At 34.2% G+C, this 20,581-nt stretch overlaps 1 protein-coding gene across 1 annotated transcript in view; it reads right to left on the bottom strand.

The window, feature by feature from the left end:
- Window positions 494-20,581, bottom strand: part of GABRA2 (gamma-aminobutyric acid type A receptor alpha2 subunit) — a 61,167-nt gene continuing 41,079 nt past the window's right edge. The window contains exons 7-10 of the mRNA XM_021396819.1: window positions 19,371-19,514; window positions 18,415-18,567; window positions 11,220-11,422; window positions 494-7,344 (exon numbers count right to left, since the gene is read on the bottom strand). Of these exons, the coding sequence (XP_021252494.1) occupies window positions 7,036-7,344; window positions 11,220-11,422; window positions 18,415-18,567; window positions 19,371-19,514 (809 nt within the window). The 3' untranslated portion in view covers window positions 494-7,035. The remainder of the gene's footprint in view (window positions 7,345-11,219; window positions 11,423-18,414; window positions 18,568-19,370; window positions 19,515-20,581) is intronic.

The following is a 20,581-nucleotide window of genomic DNA, read 5'->3' as shown; positions in this document are numbered from 1 at the left end:
GGAGGTTTCTTATATTCCCCGTCAGCTGATATTTAGTGTGTACCCTACAGCATTAGGTTTTATAACCTCTTGAAATCATGAAAAATTGCTACGTGTAATGTGAATACATGAGGACATTCTCATCATACAAAGAGAAAAGCCTGTTAAATGCTAATGAAGCCAAAGAGTACTTCATTTCCAAAATACTGCTTTCTTCCTCTGGGAAATTTTATCTGTAATGAAAAGGCACCTTTGTGGAGGCTGTAATGGGTTGCTTAAAAACAAACAAACAAAACAAACAAGAAAACCCACACACAAATCCTGAGAGAAAAGCCATGAGAAGAATTAAACATTTGTGTCATCAAAGCATTAAAAACAAAAATACAAAGTGTGCTATATTGAAATTAACTTTAATAAGAAGTACAAAAAGATAATGTTAAGCAATATTTTGCATGTGATTAATAAATTTTCTTCAACAGCAAGCAAAGTGACACATTCAAACATAAATCCAGTTATTTCTTTTACATTTTAGAAAAGTAACAACTTTTTCCAGTTAAAACAAGGTCACAAATTACAGAATATTATCATCCTCTTTAATTATTTGTAACTATGAAACCTACTAAATAAGTGAACTTTCACCCAGAAGATTTTACATGATGTTGATGTTCAAGGTTAAGAATACTTACATTTTTCATGCAGTTTCTTACTGTGTATATTTGATTGGTGTTCAATTTTCTTTAGAATTATCGGTTCCATTCTTCCTTTTTCCATATTTCTTGTTAATACACTGGAAACATGTATTTTCACACTCCCATACATTTTCACATCTAAGTGACTCTCTAAAATAAATTTGTTATTCAATATATAAATGTTTTCTGACTGCAGTCCAGCTGAGAAATTGTTAATGTCTGAATCAGACTCCACATTATTTTTATTACTTTTTTAAATCATATTTAATCTAATCACTTTCATTAAAATTAAAGTGCCTTTAAAGTTTCCTAATAAAGTGACTATGCTGGAAGGTAGAAGGTGAAGAAACATTTAGGAACTGATTTTTTAGCAGTTTATAGATATGGTGCATATTGTATGCGTGTATTCTAATAGATGTAAAGTACTACATTGCATTCCATGCTAATACTAAGCTATAGTAGCCTATAAACTAATAAATTCAGCAAAAATGAACATCTATTAAAGAATATCAAAAGCAGTTGATCAAAGCATTATCTCGTTCCATTCTCTCCATCCCCAACAGAATAGATAGATGGATGAAATACTGGAAAACAAATACACTTCAACTTGTTGAATCTTACCTCTTTGTATATCAGATGAATGAAAGCACACTGTGCAATCATTAAACATCTTGAATGCATAAACACGTGCTCCAAGCAACTCAATCAAGTGAAGAATTAAGTGTTATACAAGGATTTTAAATTTGAAAACAGAATATAACTTTTAAATCATACAACAATAAAAATATATTCATATATATTTATGTGGACACCAACAGCAGAGAAAGAGTATACATAATCTTGCATATTTTAAAACATCTTCCAAATTCCTTTTTGAGAGTGTTAGCACCCACTCCTAACTCACGGCACTTTCAAAATACTCTTAAAAGGCATTAATATGTACCAGGGTTAAAACTGACATCGTCTCATATTTCAGTACGGTTGGTTCCTCTTTTAAGATTTTTCTTGGGTTAGAGAACTCTCTATCCAAAGGAGGGCCCAAGTATACTCTAAGGTGTATTGCCCTTCCAGAAAAAACAAGATTAGCGACTGCAGTGATATCAAGTAACTTCCTTATCAGTTTTCCTTTAAATTCAGTCCAAGTTTTACTCTGATCTCAGTCCTGATTAGGTCTTACTTAGACCTGATTAGGTCTTACTCAGTACAAGAATTCACCTAGAGAGATCTAAATCTAGAAGAAAGAAAATTAAATGAAATAAAGGAAAACAAACTTTTTCTATACTTAACGTATGCCATTCACGGAAACAAACTTTTGAGACTTTAAGTTAAATTTAACTGCTTTAGTTCTAAAGCAATGAAGACAGTCACTGATCCTCAGAAGGCTGGAATTAATATTAGAATTCATAACTGCAGAGTTAAAAGTTCTGGTTGGTAGGGAGTTTGGGTTATCTGCAGAAATGACGTAAGGGAAGATCCCCAGGACTAGAAAAAAAATAGAAGGAAATGTTAAAGGGATGCTTAAGGTTTTACTGCAAATTAACAGCATTCTAGCTAAAGATACATTGTCATTTTGAAGGGGTGAAAGGAATCCCCAAAGTCTACTTTCTAAAGAGCCATTCCCTTTATTGGAGGCTGAAGCGTGACATGCCTTTTTTCTCTCATTTTAATGTTTCAAGGTTACATTTTACCACATTTAGAGATTCTACTTTATTTTAGATTTGTTCAGACAATTGCATTTTTATCATACTCTTGCTTTTGTTTTGCTTTGATTTTTGTTTTAATGAAGCCATGTAGCTTTAGTGGTTCATTTTAGAATGTTATCTTACTTTGTTTCAAAACTCACTGTATTACCTATCTAATTTAGTGTTATATGTTTGCACATTATGAGCTGGCCTCTTCACATCCATACTGAAATTGTCTTTCATTCAAATTCGCTAGGAATGGACAGAAGTATAAACTTCGTCTATTTTGTAAAAAACCAAAAACTTGTGCCCTACTAACCTTTCAGAATAGTATGGAGGATGAATATTGGCTATCTGTGCATAAGTGAAAGTCACACCTCTTAAGGAAATAAAGCCTGGTATTAACAAATTTCTGCTTTACTCCGGAAGCCTCTTTCCCCCTTCTGCCTTAGTTCTCAGAAATGGCAGGAAGCACACAACATTTTGCATGGTTTTTGTAAGTAGTCAGTAGAAACCTCTCCATTTCAAAGGCACAAATCATTTCCCTCAAGTTCAGCAGAATTATGCAAGAAGTATTTCAGTTTCACATGCTCTAAAAGTTACTTTCCCACAACACACATATAGCAATGAAAGCTGAGAACTGAACCTGAAAAAAAATACACATTATCTCCTTCAATAGTTTCTTCATCTATCATCTTACAATCCACAGACAGAGTAACACTGTCATTTTCTTCTCTTTACACCTTTCCTCCTCAATACATCCATATATTCTTTCATCTGCTGCTGGCTGCTTTCACACAGACAGGCAAAAGTCAGCCCACTTTAAAATCTCACCACCCCCTGTTATCTATAACCACTGGGAAGAGAAGGTGATTCGGTAATGTTCCTGTCTGGCGTCTATTGAAGCGCTTTTGTTCTCTCTCCCATGACTATAAATGCAGACCAGCTCCTTAATTTAGCATAATATTCAGTGGTATGAATAATCTCTCAAGCTAAAGCTCCTATCTCACAGCACCTACAGTAATAATTTTTTAAGATGTTCAGTGACGCAGCAGTTACGAGTTGATTTGCCCAGATATGGAAGGCAAAGTTAATTTCATTGGCTACAACATGATCAAAAATTCTGGAAACTCCAGTTTTAAAAGCAATCTGCTAAGAAGCCTCCAGCAGACAACCCTGGCTGATAAACCCTGCTGATCTCTATATTCTTCATGCTGATATATAAATTACTGTTAAATTACTGTCCACATGCATCCAGAATTACATGTTCCAGTACTACACTGGAAACTTATTCCATTAACCTTGTTCAGAATTAAGATAATTCCAATCCATGTTTACCGCAGTATTGTATCATTGTATATATCTATTTGTTCCTTAAGTTACATAAAAAATGACATGACACCCTGATTCAAGAATAACAGGAAAAATAAATTAAACTAGTATGCCAGTCAGAATTTCACAGGTAGATTCCATGCGCAAGTCTTTGATAGTGGTGACCTGCATTTATTCACTCATGCCCTCTAAGTGTTTAATATCAGCAAGTCTTACTTGAAATAAAAGAAAATTTTATGTGTTTGGCACATGCATTTCTGAAACAAGCTTTAAACTAATATACACAGAACTTATATCACTAAATGGAAAGAAGGCCCATTTTCAGCATTCCCTGCATGATGCCCGTGTTCACTTATCCAGCTGTCAGTCTTACAAGTTTGCAATTTATGTGTAATCAATTTGCTTATTTTCAGTATTTCAGTAGTGAAATAATAAGGCAGATTCCTTTCTCCCACATGAGATTGCTTGAATGCAAACCAACTGAGCTAAGTGTAAAAGTGAACCTTTTATGTAGTGTACACACTCAAAAACCATGCTGATGCCCACAGGAACTGCATGTGGCTATTTAACATGATTAACAGAGTGAATTTATATAGTAAGCTTATTTTTCTATATTAGTGCATGATAAAAGTATGTTCAGTACATGATAAACGCCTCTTCTTTTACTTGATTGTATCTAGGCATAAGACATAGAGAAAATGGTCAGTGAATGAAAAGAACAGTTGCACCCAATAGAGGCAGTAGCAGCAGAGCTGGCTAATATGAGACAGCACCAGGCCTCTTGTGCAAACGAAGAAATTCTTTTTGCATGCAACGGAAAATTACACAGATATTATCTACCAGAAAGAAGAAGAGGACTTGTACAGGTAAAAGATTTGAGGGCATCTGTTCTTGTATAAGGATGCAAAATCCTTCCTTATTAGGTAATCCAACATGTGTCTGAATACAGGCATGTTCATAGTTGGGAGAGTTCTGACTACACAGTATCATCCGTAGAGAAATGCACATTATTTGAACACTGTGAAGCTTTTGGAGTATCTGGGATGTGGCCAAGGTTGAAACACAAACTTCTCTTCCTCAAAGCCCAGTCAGTGAGTTTCAGAGTCCCTATATCTTGCTGATGTGAACTGAAGATAAGAACTCTCACTAGGTCACAGAAAGAAGACCTCAGCTACAGAAAACAAAATCAAGCATGGGCCTCCATTAAACTATACAGTCAGAGCCCTTTGCCAAAAACAGAATTAAAAGTGAAGGGGACTTTCTACAGTTCTAATATTTACAATTATTTGTACATATGTACATATTTATATATTTATTCATACCTGGACAATGTGACAATAAAGGGATAATTTATAATTACAAACAAAACATTTTAAAAATGTATAACTATATTATGAAAGAAACCTCTTTTATTGCTTGCCTTCCAGCCTTATGCTCATAATCACACTATTGCACACATCTCCATATTACATGGAAGATCTACATTTATATATAAATATATATGAAAATAAGGATATTTTTATTTTAATTTTATGAGTAAAGTGCTCTTTTTTAACTACCATTGATGAGAAAGGCTTAATCTGAGAGTTTAATCAGAGGGACTTATAGGGATACACACCTCGTCCATGTTTCTCCCTTTATTTTGCTGACTTCTTTATTTTGCTGATGTTAACTCTGTCTTGACTACTAATTCTATTCATAAAATGCATTTGTGACCTTGGCATCTATACAGTCACACAAAGTACAAAACAGAATCACATTAAAAGCAAAGAAAGTGCAAGAAAATAAAACAACAAATAAAAGCAGTGTTTCTTTTTGTTGTTTGTAACACATTTCCATGTCTTAAGATACTCTTTTATTTGATTTTAGAAATATTTTTACAACTTTGTTAAACTCTGAACATACCTATTTTATGCACTATACTCAAGTACTGTACAAAACTGCAATAAATGACACTATACGACTACATATGTCTACTAGAAGACATCATCATAAAGGTGTATCTTTTTCTAAAGGTCAACTAATAACTGCTAATGTATGTGTGAATCAAAATATTTTTGACTGGCCACATATACTAAGTTCTAAATGCAGTACACAATTACTACTTACGTCATGATTTAGCAGGTCTTTAGGGGCATAAAGAATCTTTGCAAAGGCTCAGATGAAAAACAGTTTTACTGGTCAGTAATAAATGTTCATATAAAATTGCAAATTGCAGCTCCAATTTTGTTATATTCATATATATGAAATACAGTTGATACCTACTGATGATGAATGACCTTTTATTAAAAAAATAACATTCAAATCTTAGCAAAACCATTTCTAGTATACAAAGTTGTTGGAAATTTATGTCAGCGAAATGTAAAGTTGCAATTTACAAAAGCAGCAATAAATTTTATTCATATGCACAATTTCCTGAACTTAAATCATGAATTCTTTTTCCCTGTGAAAACAATGCTTTCTGGGAAAAATGCAGGCAAATTTTTTAATGGCAGGTTTTAGAATAACACTAAGCAAGGAAAAGAATGAATTATGTTACTGATATACTTCACCCTGAAAGATTTCTGAGTGCTTTTATGAACCTGACAATAATCTAATTAAGACAAAATCAAGAAGCAGAAAAATCAAGAAACAGAAAAATCCAACTTTGTTGAGACAGACAACCTGGTTTAGCAACATCAAATTAAGAAAACAGTGAAGAGTGAAAGTTGATTAATATTAGAAATCTGATTAACACTTACTTTTCTCTGAAATTAACTGTAGTAGTTTATTAACGACTTCAAACAGGACAGAAGTAAGAAACTTGTGGCTTTTGCAATATAGTAGCCTTTACTACCTCCTCAGCCTAACTAGTATCCAGAATTATTGTGAACAACAGAAGTGTTTGACCTCCGTACTCCTATGTACATGGGTACTGCTATTGTATGAAACAATTACACTCTTTTAAAAAAATCATTTTTAAATGACAATTCCTTTCATTAAAGTAGAATTAGTTACTTTATAGAAAAATATTTTAACTTTAAATTAAAAAAATACTGTTCCTAAATAATTATGTAGGATCATTTCTTTATTTCTTTGTACGGTGAGAATATAATTCTGTATATTTGAATCCTTGTTTAACAGAACTCCCCTGGGTATAACTTTTAAAGAGTTGGCTATATTTGCCATGGGTGCTATCTGTTTACAGTCCCATGAATTAACACTGTGTCCCTCCTTTGGAGATACACAGATAAGACATCTATATACACTCTGTACATAATGGTTCACGGATTAGCAGTTATTAGTCGTACTGTACATAGCGGACAACCTATCTGATTAGAATGATGTTTTAAGTCCTCAGTGCAATTCAGGTTTTAGGTTGATGGTGCAAAGCCAAGTAAGACAGGCTCCCTGTTTAAATATGTAGCCCAGTACACTAAATTAAAAGTACCAAATAAGACTGGAAACACTATTCTAGACATTCTGTCAATTTTACTAACACTGTTGAATGTCTTCTTTGCTTCCTGTGGCTTCGCTTCTGGTTTTGCCTTGTTGGGTTCTGCAGTTGTAGCGCTCTTGGAGATGGTTGGTAGCACTGAGTCCTTGGTAATATTTGGAGCATAGTTGGCAACAGCCACTGCATAGGCATTGTTTTTCTTAATGACAGATGCTTTTTCTTTTTTCTATTAGAGACAGCATGAAGTTAAATATTTAATGTGTATCTGCCATATCAGACTTAACACAACAACATTGCAAATTTAAAATAAACAGTAAGTATTTAAAATAAGTTTCAAGAATACCATGATGGCAAATTCAAATATAATAGAAAAACATATTCTACCCAAAAAGAAGGTATAGGCAAAATAAAGACTGCTTTAAAAACAGGAACTCCTACACCATACATTAAAAATCCTACTGAAGTTTATGAGCAAGAGTCTGTTACTGTGATTGTGAGGATAACTGGAAAAGACAGTCTTACTCAGTCTGTTCTGTTTCTAGGTCCTCACAACAGAACTCCTAACAACATTTTACAGTGTTCTCAGTTAAGAGAACTAGAAGGAGAAAAAAGGAGGAACAGAAAAAAAAAGATTACCAAGCATTGTAACAAAATGAAAATCAGGCAATCCTTGCCATGTAAATGAACATCATATAATGTATCACCAAAAAAATAGAGAAATCTCAGTAACAGTCTACATTTTAAAGCTATTATGTGTTGTTCTTTATGCATTCGAAATGCTGAGAAACCATCAGTAAATTAAGCTTAGTTTCACATCTGCTATTGTCATCTGGGAAGCAAAATATCAGTATATCCCAATTTTGGGAGAACCACACAATAAACAGCATTCTTTGTCAACAGAATTGCATTTCCATTAGTAGGATTAGGAATTCAGATAGGACAAAGTTATTTAATCAATGATAACAGTCTGCTTTAACATTTTTTTTTCTGTGACATTAAAGTGATAAACTGTAAATTTTGACACAAACTTAGCAATGTCACCAGTTAATTTTTTTCAACAAGTAAGAAGTACTGTTAGTTTAAAATTTCTTCATCTTGTCACATCTACATTACTATCAATACCAGAAAATTAAGGCATGTCTGTCCTGTGCACTCTTAATATGTGAAGAAGTGTTCAAAATATTGTAGAACTGCTATTTAAATGAAAAGCTAATGTTTATATGACATTTGGGATAAAGTGCAGAACCCTGAAAAATTTCCAACCTTCTAGATAAATTAGGTGTTACTATTAGTTTTTACATGTATACATATTCAGTAGTTTTTCTGATCCTTACTGACAAGGAAAATTAATATGCATAATATCTTCTAATATCCTTCTCTTTTTCAAATCAACTGGATTAGATAATAATAAAGTTGTCAACTAATATAATCTGGGTTAAATTGTCTGACTAACTGGAAAAAGAGTTTTATCTGAGGAGTCATGAAATAAATCAGACAGTTCCCAACATAAAAAAATAGCATGTACTAGATAATTAAATTTGGATTACTGACACCAAATGAGGCTATACATAGTGTAGGTATGGGCTAATCTGAAATTGATAACAGGACAAAAAAATCCTGTTTCTTTCAAGAGGAGTTTTGCTCACTAATAAAGATTCTTTCAGGTTTAATATGTTATAAAGTCATAGTCCAAAGGCAAAAATGATCACACAGATGCCTCTTAAATAGAACTCACTACTTTAACAATCTCCCAAGAAAGTACTTTTATGGTATAATGATTCTGAGTTTTAACTTTATGTTCTTGATATCATATAAATATCTCCTTTTATTTTTGCACACATACATTGTTGGTAACAGTAATAATAAAATGCTCTATCAAGTCAACTTCTTTGTGAAGCATAACAGTAAAGTATGCACCTCAAAGTCAGCTAGAATCTCTGAACTGGTTTAAACTGTTGAAGGTTAAAAGACCTGCAGTACACTTCAGCACAGAAGAAATACAGGGGCATAAGATTACTTTTTCAATAGTGAGTATACAAAGCAGGTAGGCACACAGAGCATATCTAATTCCTTCTATGCATAGGGGGTTAGCCATACTTTGATTTTGTGCATGCACCTTCAAAGCCAGTTCTTGAAAGTTATCCCAAGGTATAAAAGGAAAATTGAGGCTAAAGTTCTCACCAAAAAAAAAAAAAAAAGAAAAAGATTATAATTAATATTTCAGCTCAAATTGTAGTTTGAGGCTCCTGGTTTGCACGTCCTGGTATAAAACTTTTCACTGGCTTGTCCAAATATTTTTCTCTTAATACATAAAACAGGAATAACTCTGTTTCTTAATCATAAAATGCTGCTTCATAGGAGTTCTTCTGGACTTTAATATATTACTAAGGTTTATATATTGCTGAAACTCGCATCTCCAGAAAATGTTGAACACATAAACATCTCTAAAAGCAGGGATAGTAGTCACAATTAATAGAGATCACAATAACACTCTTTCTGTGGAATAAAATTCTATTCCCATAACTCATTTCCTGAAAAAATAAGGAATTCAAAATACAAAGGTTGCTCTGAAAGTAATGTTCCCATTTATTTCAATGGAAACTACAACAGATACAAAGAGCACAATAGCGCTGTTTGATAGAGCAAATTCTCAGCTACAAAACACTGTTTTTCAACAGTCACTACCATTAACTATGCATTTTCACCTGCAATGAACAAAAGCCTGCATTCCACGCGTGCGTGGAGATGATTCACTGTTGCTGTTGGCACTGTTGAAATGCACCACCCACCACCTCACTTTACTCACACCTGCTGTTTGGTCTCCATAAACATTCAGCAAGCATCGATGAATGTCAGTGGGTGCCATTTTTTCCATATGGAGGAATTCAGTGACACGCCTTTGCTTCATGTGTACTTCCATGTCAGACTCCGTTTTGTCAGGCTGCCCCTCTACTGCCATTTTCACATGGCAACAAAATTTAACAGAATGCTGCCATACCACCAACATCCTCCTCTGATGTCATGGGCCAATATAATAAAATAGAAGGCATTACTTTCAGAGCAACCCTTGTATGCTGAATTTAGATTCTTAGCAAACAGCGCTTGGTACAATGCAGGGAAGTTTGTCTTCAAGTGAAAACACAACAAACTTTAGACCAGATGCTTCATAACACAGTCAGATTTTTACAAAATATTTATAAAATTAAATAATAAGCAAGGAATATAGAGTTAATATTTTTGTGATTTCCTTTATTGTGGCAAGCATGCATTTAAGATTTGCCCTGAAATAAAATTGTAGGCAACCCAGACAAGGACCAGTCACTTAATGAAATTCATTCTACATTTGCATTGTGTACAGTTAGATGATTAGGACCTTGTGACACAGTGTGGTCACAAGCTAAGGGATAATAATCCTGTCACCTCACCTAGCTTTCTTGTTAACTGCTGTGAACATCCTCCACTTTCCTCAGAAACCTTATCAAAAGGTTATTGTCACAAGAATAAAATACTATAAGCTGATAACGGGGTGGAAAAAATACATTAAATACTGCTAAAAATTGAAGTAGACTCATTTTGAGAAATAAAAATTCTTATATAGCCTTTTCTCACACATTAAATAATATGGATTAAAGAAATGGCCATGTGATAACTATGACATGGAAATGATGCAGATATATATGAGTGTGTATATATTGTATATATTCAGAAAGCTTGCATAAAGCTTTTTTTAATGTCACCAATGACACTACTCACCTCAAATAAAGCAATTAGTGAATGGTCTGACTGTAGTAGGGCTGGTTATTTTTGGTGAGTAACTTCTCAGAAGGTATATATGATTTATGTTTCAAAGTGAATCAAAGATCAAGGTGCTAGTTAAGCTCTAATAACAATATGATGAAGAAAATTAATCATTCTAGAAGTTCTAAATAGTATTCTCAGTCCTCCTCTATTCATCCTTTATTTTTCCTCACCAGTCAGTGCCTTTTATTATGTTTAAAGATCACGTGTTTTCTAGTAATAGCCACCTTTAAAATATATATATATGTATTGCAGTTGTTTACTACAGTTGATTGGAGATAGGGCTATTTCATTAGGACTTACCTTATCATTCACTACACTTTTTCCATCCCAGGCCCATCCTCGTTTTGTGAAATAATTTACAGTTGCAAATTCAATTAATGCAGAGAATACAAATGCATAACAAACAGCGATAAACCAATCCATAGCTGTTGCATATGCTACTTTGGGGAGTGAATTTCGAGCACTGATGCTCAGTGTTGTCATTGTCAACACAGTAGTAACTCCTGTAAGGGGATAAAAAAAAAACAAATTTCAACAATTTTACTTGGATTTTGAATGTTAAAATATAAAACAGAAAAAAAGAAGTGGAAAAATTGCTTATCTAAGGTGGCGTCATATTAAAGGCTGCATCTGGAGCTTCCTTTGAAGCTTTTAAGTTCAACTTCATTACTTAAAAGTCAGTTTTAAAAATTATTTTAAAATTTTTTTTTACAGATACTCTTTTACACCCTTTTTTTCCTTAGGTATTTTACTTAAGAAAAGTTGTATACAGCTGCCTCCCAAACACCTTCTGGTTTTACTGCAGTGGCTACAAGTCTGGCTGAATCACACTTAGGCAAACTAAACTATTCCTTTTGTGACACGCCATTACGTATGTTCTCGGAATGAAAAGCAATGCAAAGGGATATATTTAGCACAGATCAGCAAACCTGCAGTCCATTGTGACAGGCTAAGGAGCTTCCATGGCAGTGAAATCAGTAACAGCTTCAACAACTGCAAACTCTTAAAACTGTTGTCATAGGATTCCTGAGAGTGAAAAGTCACTCCACCTAAAGAGATCCTCCACTGTTAATAATCTTCCACCTAGGTTCTGCAGGATCAACCTAGGTCAGATTTTTCTTCTGCTAGAAGAGAAGCATTTTTAACCTTCATGAAAAAGGGAAGAGAAGCAGCAGCTACACCTACTCAAATCTCTTCAGGTTTTGCAATTTCTATCCCTTCTGTAAAGAATTTTCACCTCTGTGGTTGTTACAGAGGATGACAAAGCAAAGCTAAGTGGACTCAGGCTGTGCTGCTCTCCCTTGAAGTTCTTCCAGAGGTCATGATTCCAAAAGGAAGACAAGGCACAGAAACATCCTGGTGATTCACTCAGTATCCACAAATCTAAGCTGACATAATTCACTAACAGCTATTTTTCAGCCTCCATATATTAAAGAGGTGGATTTGGTCTGGAATCTGTTGTGACGTTGTGATCTAAAGCCTGTACAATGACAAGGAAGCATGTTTTGTTGTATGAAAACAGGTAGACAATGTATTTTGTGAAGAACTTTTTTTCCTCTGACACTTACACAACATATGGCTTAATTATTTTCCGCACCTCAGGGAAAATGTAGTCTATCTCACATTCAAAATTATCACATGCAAATTTTAACACAGGTCTTGAGCTAGAGAGAAATGATTTTAATTACACTGAAGTATCAGTGAAGTGATTGTTTCTCAGAGTTATGGTGACCTTATCCATATTCAAATACATGCAGTTGATAAGGTAGAGTCCTGTTTAAGACCTACATTTTAGAATAAACTAAGCTTCTTGAAGATCCATTGGCTTCTTCAGAAATCTTATTTAAGATGAACTAACTGTTGACCTTTTCTAGTCTCAATTAAAGCAACATGAATTTACATCTTGCATCTTGCTACCAGTTGACAATTTCTCTACAAAGTTCAGCAAGCCATGCAACTTAATGACTCAGATGCTAATCGCACAGTACACAGTGAGACAGTTGCCAATGTCTTTTAATTTATTCCTTCATTCTAGAAATTCAACTATCACATTAATTTAACCTGAATTGAGTGGGAAAAAAAAATGGAAAGAAAATTGAGTCTGTGATGATACTCTTATCTTAGGAAACTCCAGCATTTTTACACTTCCTATTCTTCGGTCAAACAGCAGATGATTTTGCATCCTAGGTAATTTGAAAAAGCTGTATCATTGAGCCATCTTTAAGAAAAAGGAATGAATGAAAATAACTTGCCTCCTTATCACTGCTTAGCCTATAACACTAATGAATTAAAGTTTTAATAAAAAGCATTCTCCCTACAGTAAGAGCCAGTCAAAATACTAGAGGGAAACAATCTTCTACCCTAAATCATATATTACTCCAATCAGGATAAATAATTTCACAGGCTATGTGAAGACTGCATGTTATCTCACTGTGATGAAGAAAGACCACAGTTTATGTACAGGTCAAGAACTACCTTCTGAAGCTCATCATCCAATAGATGCCACACTGCCATCATATGATGACTCTGTGTCGGAAAGGCAAGTGCAAGCAATGTCTTGTAAGAGGCAGCAAACACTCATCAATTTATCTTTAAAAAGGGTCAAGAAAAGAAACCTTTAATAGATCCTTTTGATAACATTTCCCTTCTCTTAAGAAGACCAAGCATTCTATATTTGATAGTAAGTATACCCCAACATTACTACAACTTTTCTTCTCAACAATGTATGCCTATAAAAGCTAAAAATCTTATAGCACTTCAGATTTATCCATTTAATCTGAGAATGGAGCTATCTGATTGCCTAGGATTTATGGTGGAGCTTTTGAAACTGCATCTTTTCACTGAAGACAAGATATACATCTACAGGACTGTAAAATTTAACATCTTTCACTGACACGAAGTTTGCATATGTGAAAAATACTGGCTTTGTCATATTCTGGATGCCAGAATGCATGGATACTGTTCAAGAACAGTTTAAAGATAGGCAACTGCCATTCAGCAAACAATACCTGTTACTAAACAGTATAGTTCACAGCCAGACAAGGACTGAAGATGTAAACTGAAAAACTAAAAACACGTGAGTAAAAACATACAGTGAAATTGAAGGAGCTGACACATGCATTTTGAAGTTAAATTCAGTGATGACAGCTAGGCTCACGCCCAAGTTCATGTACAAATTCAGCCTATTCGTTAGCAGGGACAAGTTCTTTCAGATCCTGATTCTACTTGTGTAACAAATACGTTCTCTAATTTGAACAGACTTAGTTGTCTAAATCATGTCCTATACTTATCGTGTTGGAATGTAAACATCTCCTTTGAAAATGAATCTAACAAATCACCAAAAGGACATTCTGTAACTAAACAAGTACTTCAGCTTTGCAAATGATTTGTACAAAATCCTTAAATTGTGTTTCAGTTCTAAGAATGTGCTGCTCTTTCCACAGCTTCATCTTTTATCACAACACTTGGCAAAGTTACAAACAACATATCACAAAAAAATAGATTTTTTTTATTTAAGGTCAATTAGATCACTTAACCTGGTAAAAAATACTGAATAGATTAATAAATACAGAAGAAAGTAAAGATTGTTCTCTCTTTTGTGGAAACACGTGCTACAAATAAATCTTACTACTTCAGTTAAAAAGGTTGGGGGACTAAATAAATGTAAATAACCTCTGGAGATAGTGTGATATTAGAGTAATGGTGTATGCCATTTGACTACTCACCATATTGTTTATGTGTATATACATTACATGATAATACATTACAAAACAACCAACAACCTACCAGCTAATTCCCAAAACTGAATGGCAAGTGCAGTTGACCCCAGCTCCCACATCAGTCTTGTATGATTATGTTTCCATCAGCACACGAGCTACAGTCTTGGGACAGCACTGAGCTAGTAAGGCATTAAGTTTGTTGGCAGCCATCTCCGACTCTAACCAAGTACTACATGTGTGCTTGCCCACTGAATATCACTAGAGTGCTATGTCTACTGTTAACAGAACTCCTCGATTAAGAAGCTATAGAGTGAAAGTTCTGAGTGGAAGGATGTCTCTAAGGGCAAAAAAGGCAAACTGCTGCCTCTGAAAGAAATAAAGACAGCTGAGATTTCTTTTTTAACAAAATAGGACAAAGGTAAACGTATATACAGAACTGTTCAAAAGGAAGGGTCTACCTCATTCAATTCTCATGTAAAAATAACCACATAAAAAATCTGAACTTGTCTTAGGATCCTATTTCTGTATTTGCAGAATTAAAAAGCCTGTCTATTTAGAGTCTAAATAGCTTTTTGTTTCAAAGTGTATATTCATTAATATAGATTCAGACCAGTTAAACCAAGAACAAACAAAGCACAGGGAAGGGAAAGTAGCACAAGGATAAAATGAGAATAGAGTTCTGAATTTAAAATTCTGTATATTGGAAATGTGTTAACAAAAAAATACAGCTATTATTTATGTTCTTGCCTTGCTCTCTTTGGGGATCAAGGAATACATATCTTACTACATCTGTTCTAATATCTCATTCCTACCCTGTAGGAGTTAAAACACTAACTATGGTTCTAAGAAAGCTGATTTCTGATTTTTCTGTCACTTGCCTCTAATCTTGCTATTCAAATACACGTGATGCTTCTAAATGTTATGACCCATTAAAAATGAAGTGAGAATTCAATAACCTGCACAAGATTAGCTTTGCTAATATTGTTGACACTAAATGCAGAACAATAAAAACATTACTAAATGAAACAGATCGTAATCTTACACTAAATGAAGACATTATAAAGCAGGCTTATTCCCTTTCATTAAAAACACAATCAAATACTTTTCAAATTTGACTGCTAGAGAGAACACATTCAATACTTATTTAATTAACTGTGATAAAATTTTCTTCTTCCAATAATTTGAAGCAAAGTTGAAGGAACAGAGCATTAGGCCAGAGTTCTTTTTAGATAGCTTAGGTCCACAATATTAAATAGATGCCATAAAGGAAAGGGATTAAGGAGCTCAACTATAAAAGAATACTCATTATATCAAGTCCATAATGTTAACCTACAGCTTGAAAGTACATCGCAAGAGAAAAGAGAAAGAATAGTAGCTTCTCTCAAACATAAAATACCAAATGCTACGTGGTGCTTTGAATAACTAGCGGTTATGTTTCTTTGAAACAACAGTACTCAAACACTTAATCCTTTCCAGGACTTGATAACTCTTAAGAAGATACTTGAAAAAAATCTCATCAATTCTTAAAAACACTTTATCAAAATCAATGCTTTCTTCTTAATCATATTTTTAATATCTTTGTATTTACTATGCAGTGCAAAGATGAGTGTATAGCAAGTGATTACTTCATATAAAAAATTAAATATAATCAATACAAATGTACAGTAAGCTCTCATGAAAGTGTTTACACTTCATGCTGGAAGAACCTGATTTTAGCAGGATCCATGTATCACTGGGTACTGTCTACTTGAAAGCAACACCCAAAAAAAAGAGATCCTGAAAACATCTGTGCAGCTCTGTCAAGATTAATTCAATGAACCAGAAAACTTTAAGGAGCAACAGAGGAACTTTTTGTGCAAGTGTGGATAACTTTACATTTTTGTAAAATATTTAGGTTGGAGAGAGGAGAGTAATAGAAATCCTAGTGACAACTGCTGCCAGTAGGTATGGAGAAAGGCTGGGAGATTTGCCTCGGGCTACATGATTAGTGCAACCATTGGCAGCTTATGCTGACAATCTCATTTAGAGTGTAAAAAAAAATTTAGAAAACAGCTCCTGCGGTGACATGCAACCCTGTGCAGAAGGCTAACCATGTGGTGCAACTGCTCCATCAGGCAGAGACCAGACACATCAGCTGCTCAGCTCAAGTGTCCTGGGTTCACGGTGCCAGTCCAAGCTGGTCTGGAGGGGATGGAGCCATGACTGGTTCTGAGGTGTATGTGTGTTTGACAGAAATAAAATACTAGAATATAAATTGTTATCTGCTCCCTACACCCATTGCGCTTAACAAATACATTTCAGATTTTATGTCACTGGATGGTGTGCTTCCACTCTTGCAGCCACTCTACTCAGTTTCTTCAAGACGTCCTGACACAGGCAAAATGATCACTTTGCACTGTTTACTAGTACATATTGTTCATCATCCAGAATACAGTGAAGTCCCATCCAATTAAAGCACCAGGCCGTTATGCAGATATTACCTCTTTCCCCAAAATACAAATTAAATAAAAAATAAATATAGAACAAGAAAGATGTATGCAGTAAGGGAAGAAACACTGCAGGAAAATTATCCTAGTGACTTGTTACTGGTGATATTATAACTGTGCATTTTAGGAAGAGGGGATGGAAGCTGTTTTTGGACAAACCAGCTACAGTGTTCCAAATGTATAGGAAGTGGTACAGAAAAGGACAAGGATGGCGGTATAGTATTTGACAATGTACATGCAAGGCTGGGAAGGAAAATATAGGAAAAAAATAATTTAAAATGCATTTTGATAAACAGAAATGTACAAACTGACAGAAGAATTTGAAGAAAGAAAAAATATTATATCTGTCTGTTAAATGACTAGGAACTCATGGTAGAATTCTTGTGCCTCTAAAACCACTGACCCATTTCATCTGACTTCAATAAGGCTCACATTCAAACCTGCAATTTTCAAGATAACTTCTGTGGCATTTTCTCTATCGGGAGAGACTGTGAGTGCTTCATTGTGCATGACTTAATATGCATTTGAGTTTGGCATATTTTTGAAGGCTGTGTGGTGCTTACTGATGACTAACTATAAGATTTTATACAGTATTTTTGATAGCTGATTCCATAAGGACGTTATTTTTGCTGTATTTTTATTTTATTCTTTAAAATCAAACAGAATCAAATAATTCTAAATTATATGCATTGAAAAAGACATTTGTTACTTTGTTTTACTAAAGAAGAGAACAAAATCTTACTGAAAGAAAAACACTACCATCCTGCACTGCTGAAGCTGTTCACTGTCCTACAGTACATTCCAATTTGAATAAGTGAGAAAGATTTGCCTAAGCACTCAGAAAAAGATTTCTTTTAAAGAACTGCACTTCGCAAGTTTTAATGCATTCAGATAATTCAGGTCCTTAATTTGCTTAATTTACAAACATATTTAAAAATGTACGCATCTATTAAGTGCCAAAATGATTGGGTAATATCAGTGGAAGAAAGACATTTCAGAAAACAATGTAAATTTAATTTTTTTAATGGGAACTTTACAATTATCTTCCATTCTGTGGAAACTTTTTCTGCTTAAAAGAGGCAAGAATATAGAGACAGTTCTCACTTGTGCTAATTTCTGAAAGCTTTGGGATTGCCTGAAGTTCTGTAAGATGCTGCTGAAAGTTATTTCAACTAAAACAATATCACATTCTACAAAGCAACTTAAACAAAAAAGGCCTTTACCAAGCACACTTATTCTTCCTAACAGCTTCAGGTGTTGCAAATTAGGCATGCTACTCAGCATACTCACCAAAGACTGTCCTGGCCGGTACAGATTCTCTGTTCAGCCAGAATGAGACTTGAGAGAGAATGACAGTCATGATACATGGCAGGTACGTCTGAATGACAAAATAACCAATTTTTCTCTTCAAGTGAAAATGAGCCGTCATTACTGTATATTCGCCTAATGTGCCACACACACACATACACACACACAAAAAAAAAAATACAATGAAACAAAAAGTTATCATCTTAAGAAAGTCAAATTCTATGGTAATAGAAATTTTAGTATGTTTATGTGAACCAGATGTACCGGAATTAAATTGCACAGAACATACTATGTAGAAGAAGGCATCCTAGAGTATATAAAATTTTTTAAATTTAGATACAACTGCATCTTATTCCTTCTGAGATCAGTATTCAGGAATTTACATGTACTGTTGTATGTCTTGACAAGAAATTCAGTGTTGCAGGCTTCTTCACATAAGCAACCCTCTGCCCTCACACAAAGCACCCTAAGAACTCTGTCTATAGTCATAGAAACACAGCACTCCATCACAGCCTGGCATATGTAGGAGCATAGTTTAGAGCCCGGTAAAATAATTCAGTGTTTAATACCAAAAATACACTGACAGGTAAAAAATGGTTGAAACCAGCATACTTTACCATTTACTAGACAAACAGTGTCATTTACCATATGAAATTATACAACATCCAAGCCTACAAACGTCAAAGATTACAAACGTTAGGATTCAAGACTGAGCTCCTTAGAGTATGAAAAAATGTCACTGGGGAGAAGTTCACTTCACTTCTACTATTATTTGCTACTTACTGACTTGAAAGAACCAGTGAAGTGCTGCTATGAGTTATGTGTAACACACAGAAATAAACTATGGCTGATAACTTTTTCAGTAGCATACAACTAAAATGAGCTTATGCTCTTTATAGCAAAGTGAGTGCTTTCTTTTCCAAACATTTTTTACTAACCTGTACTTGATTTAACTGTCTCTTTTCCAATTGTTTGGCCCAAAAGATCATACTGATTTAATCTTGAACCATCTGGTGCCACCTGTACAGAATCTGAAGCATTATAAGTCCAAATATATGTCACTTCTGATGTTGTGTATGCATCTGTGGAAATAAGATATAATATTTTGTCAGTAATTTTAACCAAACAATTTCCATCAAAACTCATCAAATTAGAGACCTACTTAATTACCTTTCAAAAGGAAACCCCCCCAAAACTAAAATGAATAGGAAAAAAACCAGTTGGGTATTTTAAATTGCCTTACGGGAGGGTAAATGCTTATGGCTGTATGGGAACAGGGCACACATTTGTGTTTTTATTAACCACAATTTATTGCTATAGGTTGCAAACAATGATTCTTCCATACTGATAAAAAATTTTGTCACAGATCAGATATGTATGCATCCTAAAACTCACAATAAGTCAGATGAAAAGAACAATGATTTGTAAGATGTAGGATACACTAATTTTTTAAAAATTCAGTTCTATATTGTTCTGACCTTCTATTTCCCTACTTTCCCTTTGGTAGAGTAACACAAATATTTAGCTATTAATTGAAATTCATACCTAAGTATGGGGAGACAGGTTCTGTGACAATGCTCTTAAAAGACTTGCAGAAGCTCAGTGCCTTAGCCTGTGTATCCTCTTAAATATTAGTCCTAAATATTACATCTATCTGTAGGACATACTGACATTAAGCAGTCTACTTGCTCATTTCATTCATAAGAAAACATACATCTATCTTAGAGTCTGTCAAAATAAACTAAAATGGAAGCATATCAGTGCTGTATTTTAGATAGCATTAATGTCTCTCCAATGAGTAAAGAAGAAAAAAATTGAGTATATCCTGCAAGTTTTTCCAATCTAATACCCTCATAAACAAATGTAGAATGAAAGGAAAAGGGCAGATGGAAGATGGAAGAAACTGTGTGCTCACTTTGATTGACTGAGACAAGTACATTTGAAATCTTATCCATATCTGTAGCGAAATGAAAATTAAAAAGAATCAACATTTCTGCTGGACTGCAAACATTTTCACTTGAAAAATCTCTGGAGGCCATGAAAGACACTGCTTCATTCAACTTGCCATGAACTGTAGGACTAACATAGCAGGTAGGCAGCATGCAGATTTTTAACACTTCCCTTCGAACTATCCATATTCCCACAAGAA

The sequence above is a fragment of the Numida meleagris genome, chromosome 4 (genome assembly GCF_002078875.1).
Source record: "Numida meleagris isolate 19003 breed g44 Domestic line chromosome 4, NumMel1.0, whole genome shotgun sequence".
Classification (NCBI taxonomy): Eukaryota; Metazoa; Chordata; class Aves; order Galliformes; family Numididae; genus Numida; species Numida meleagris.
This window is presented reverse-complemented; position numbering and strand designations above follow the sequence as displayed.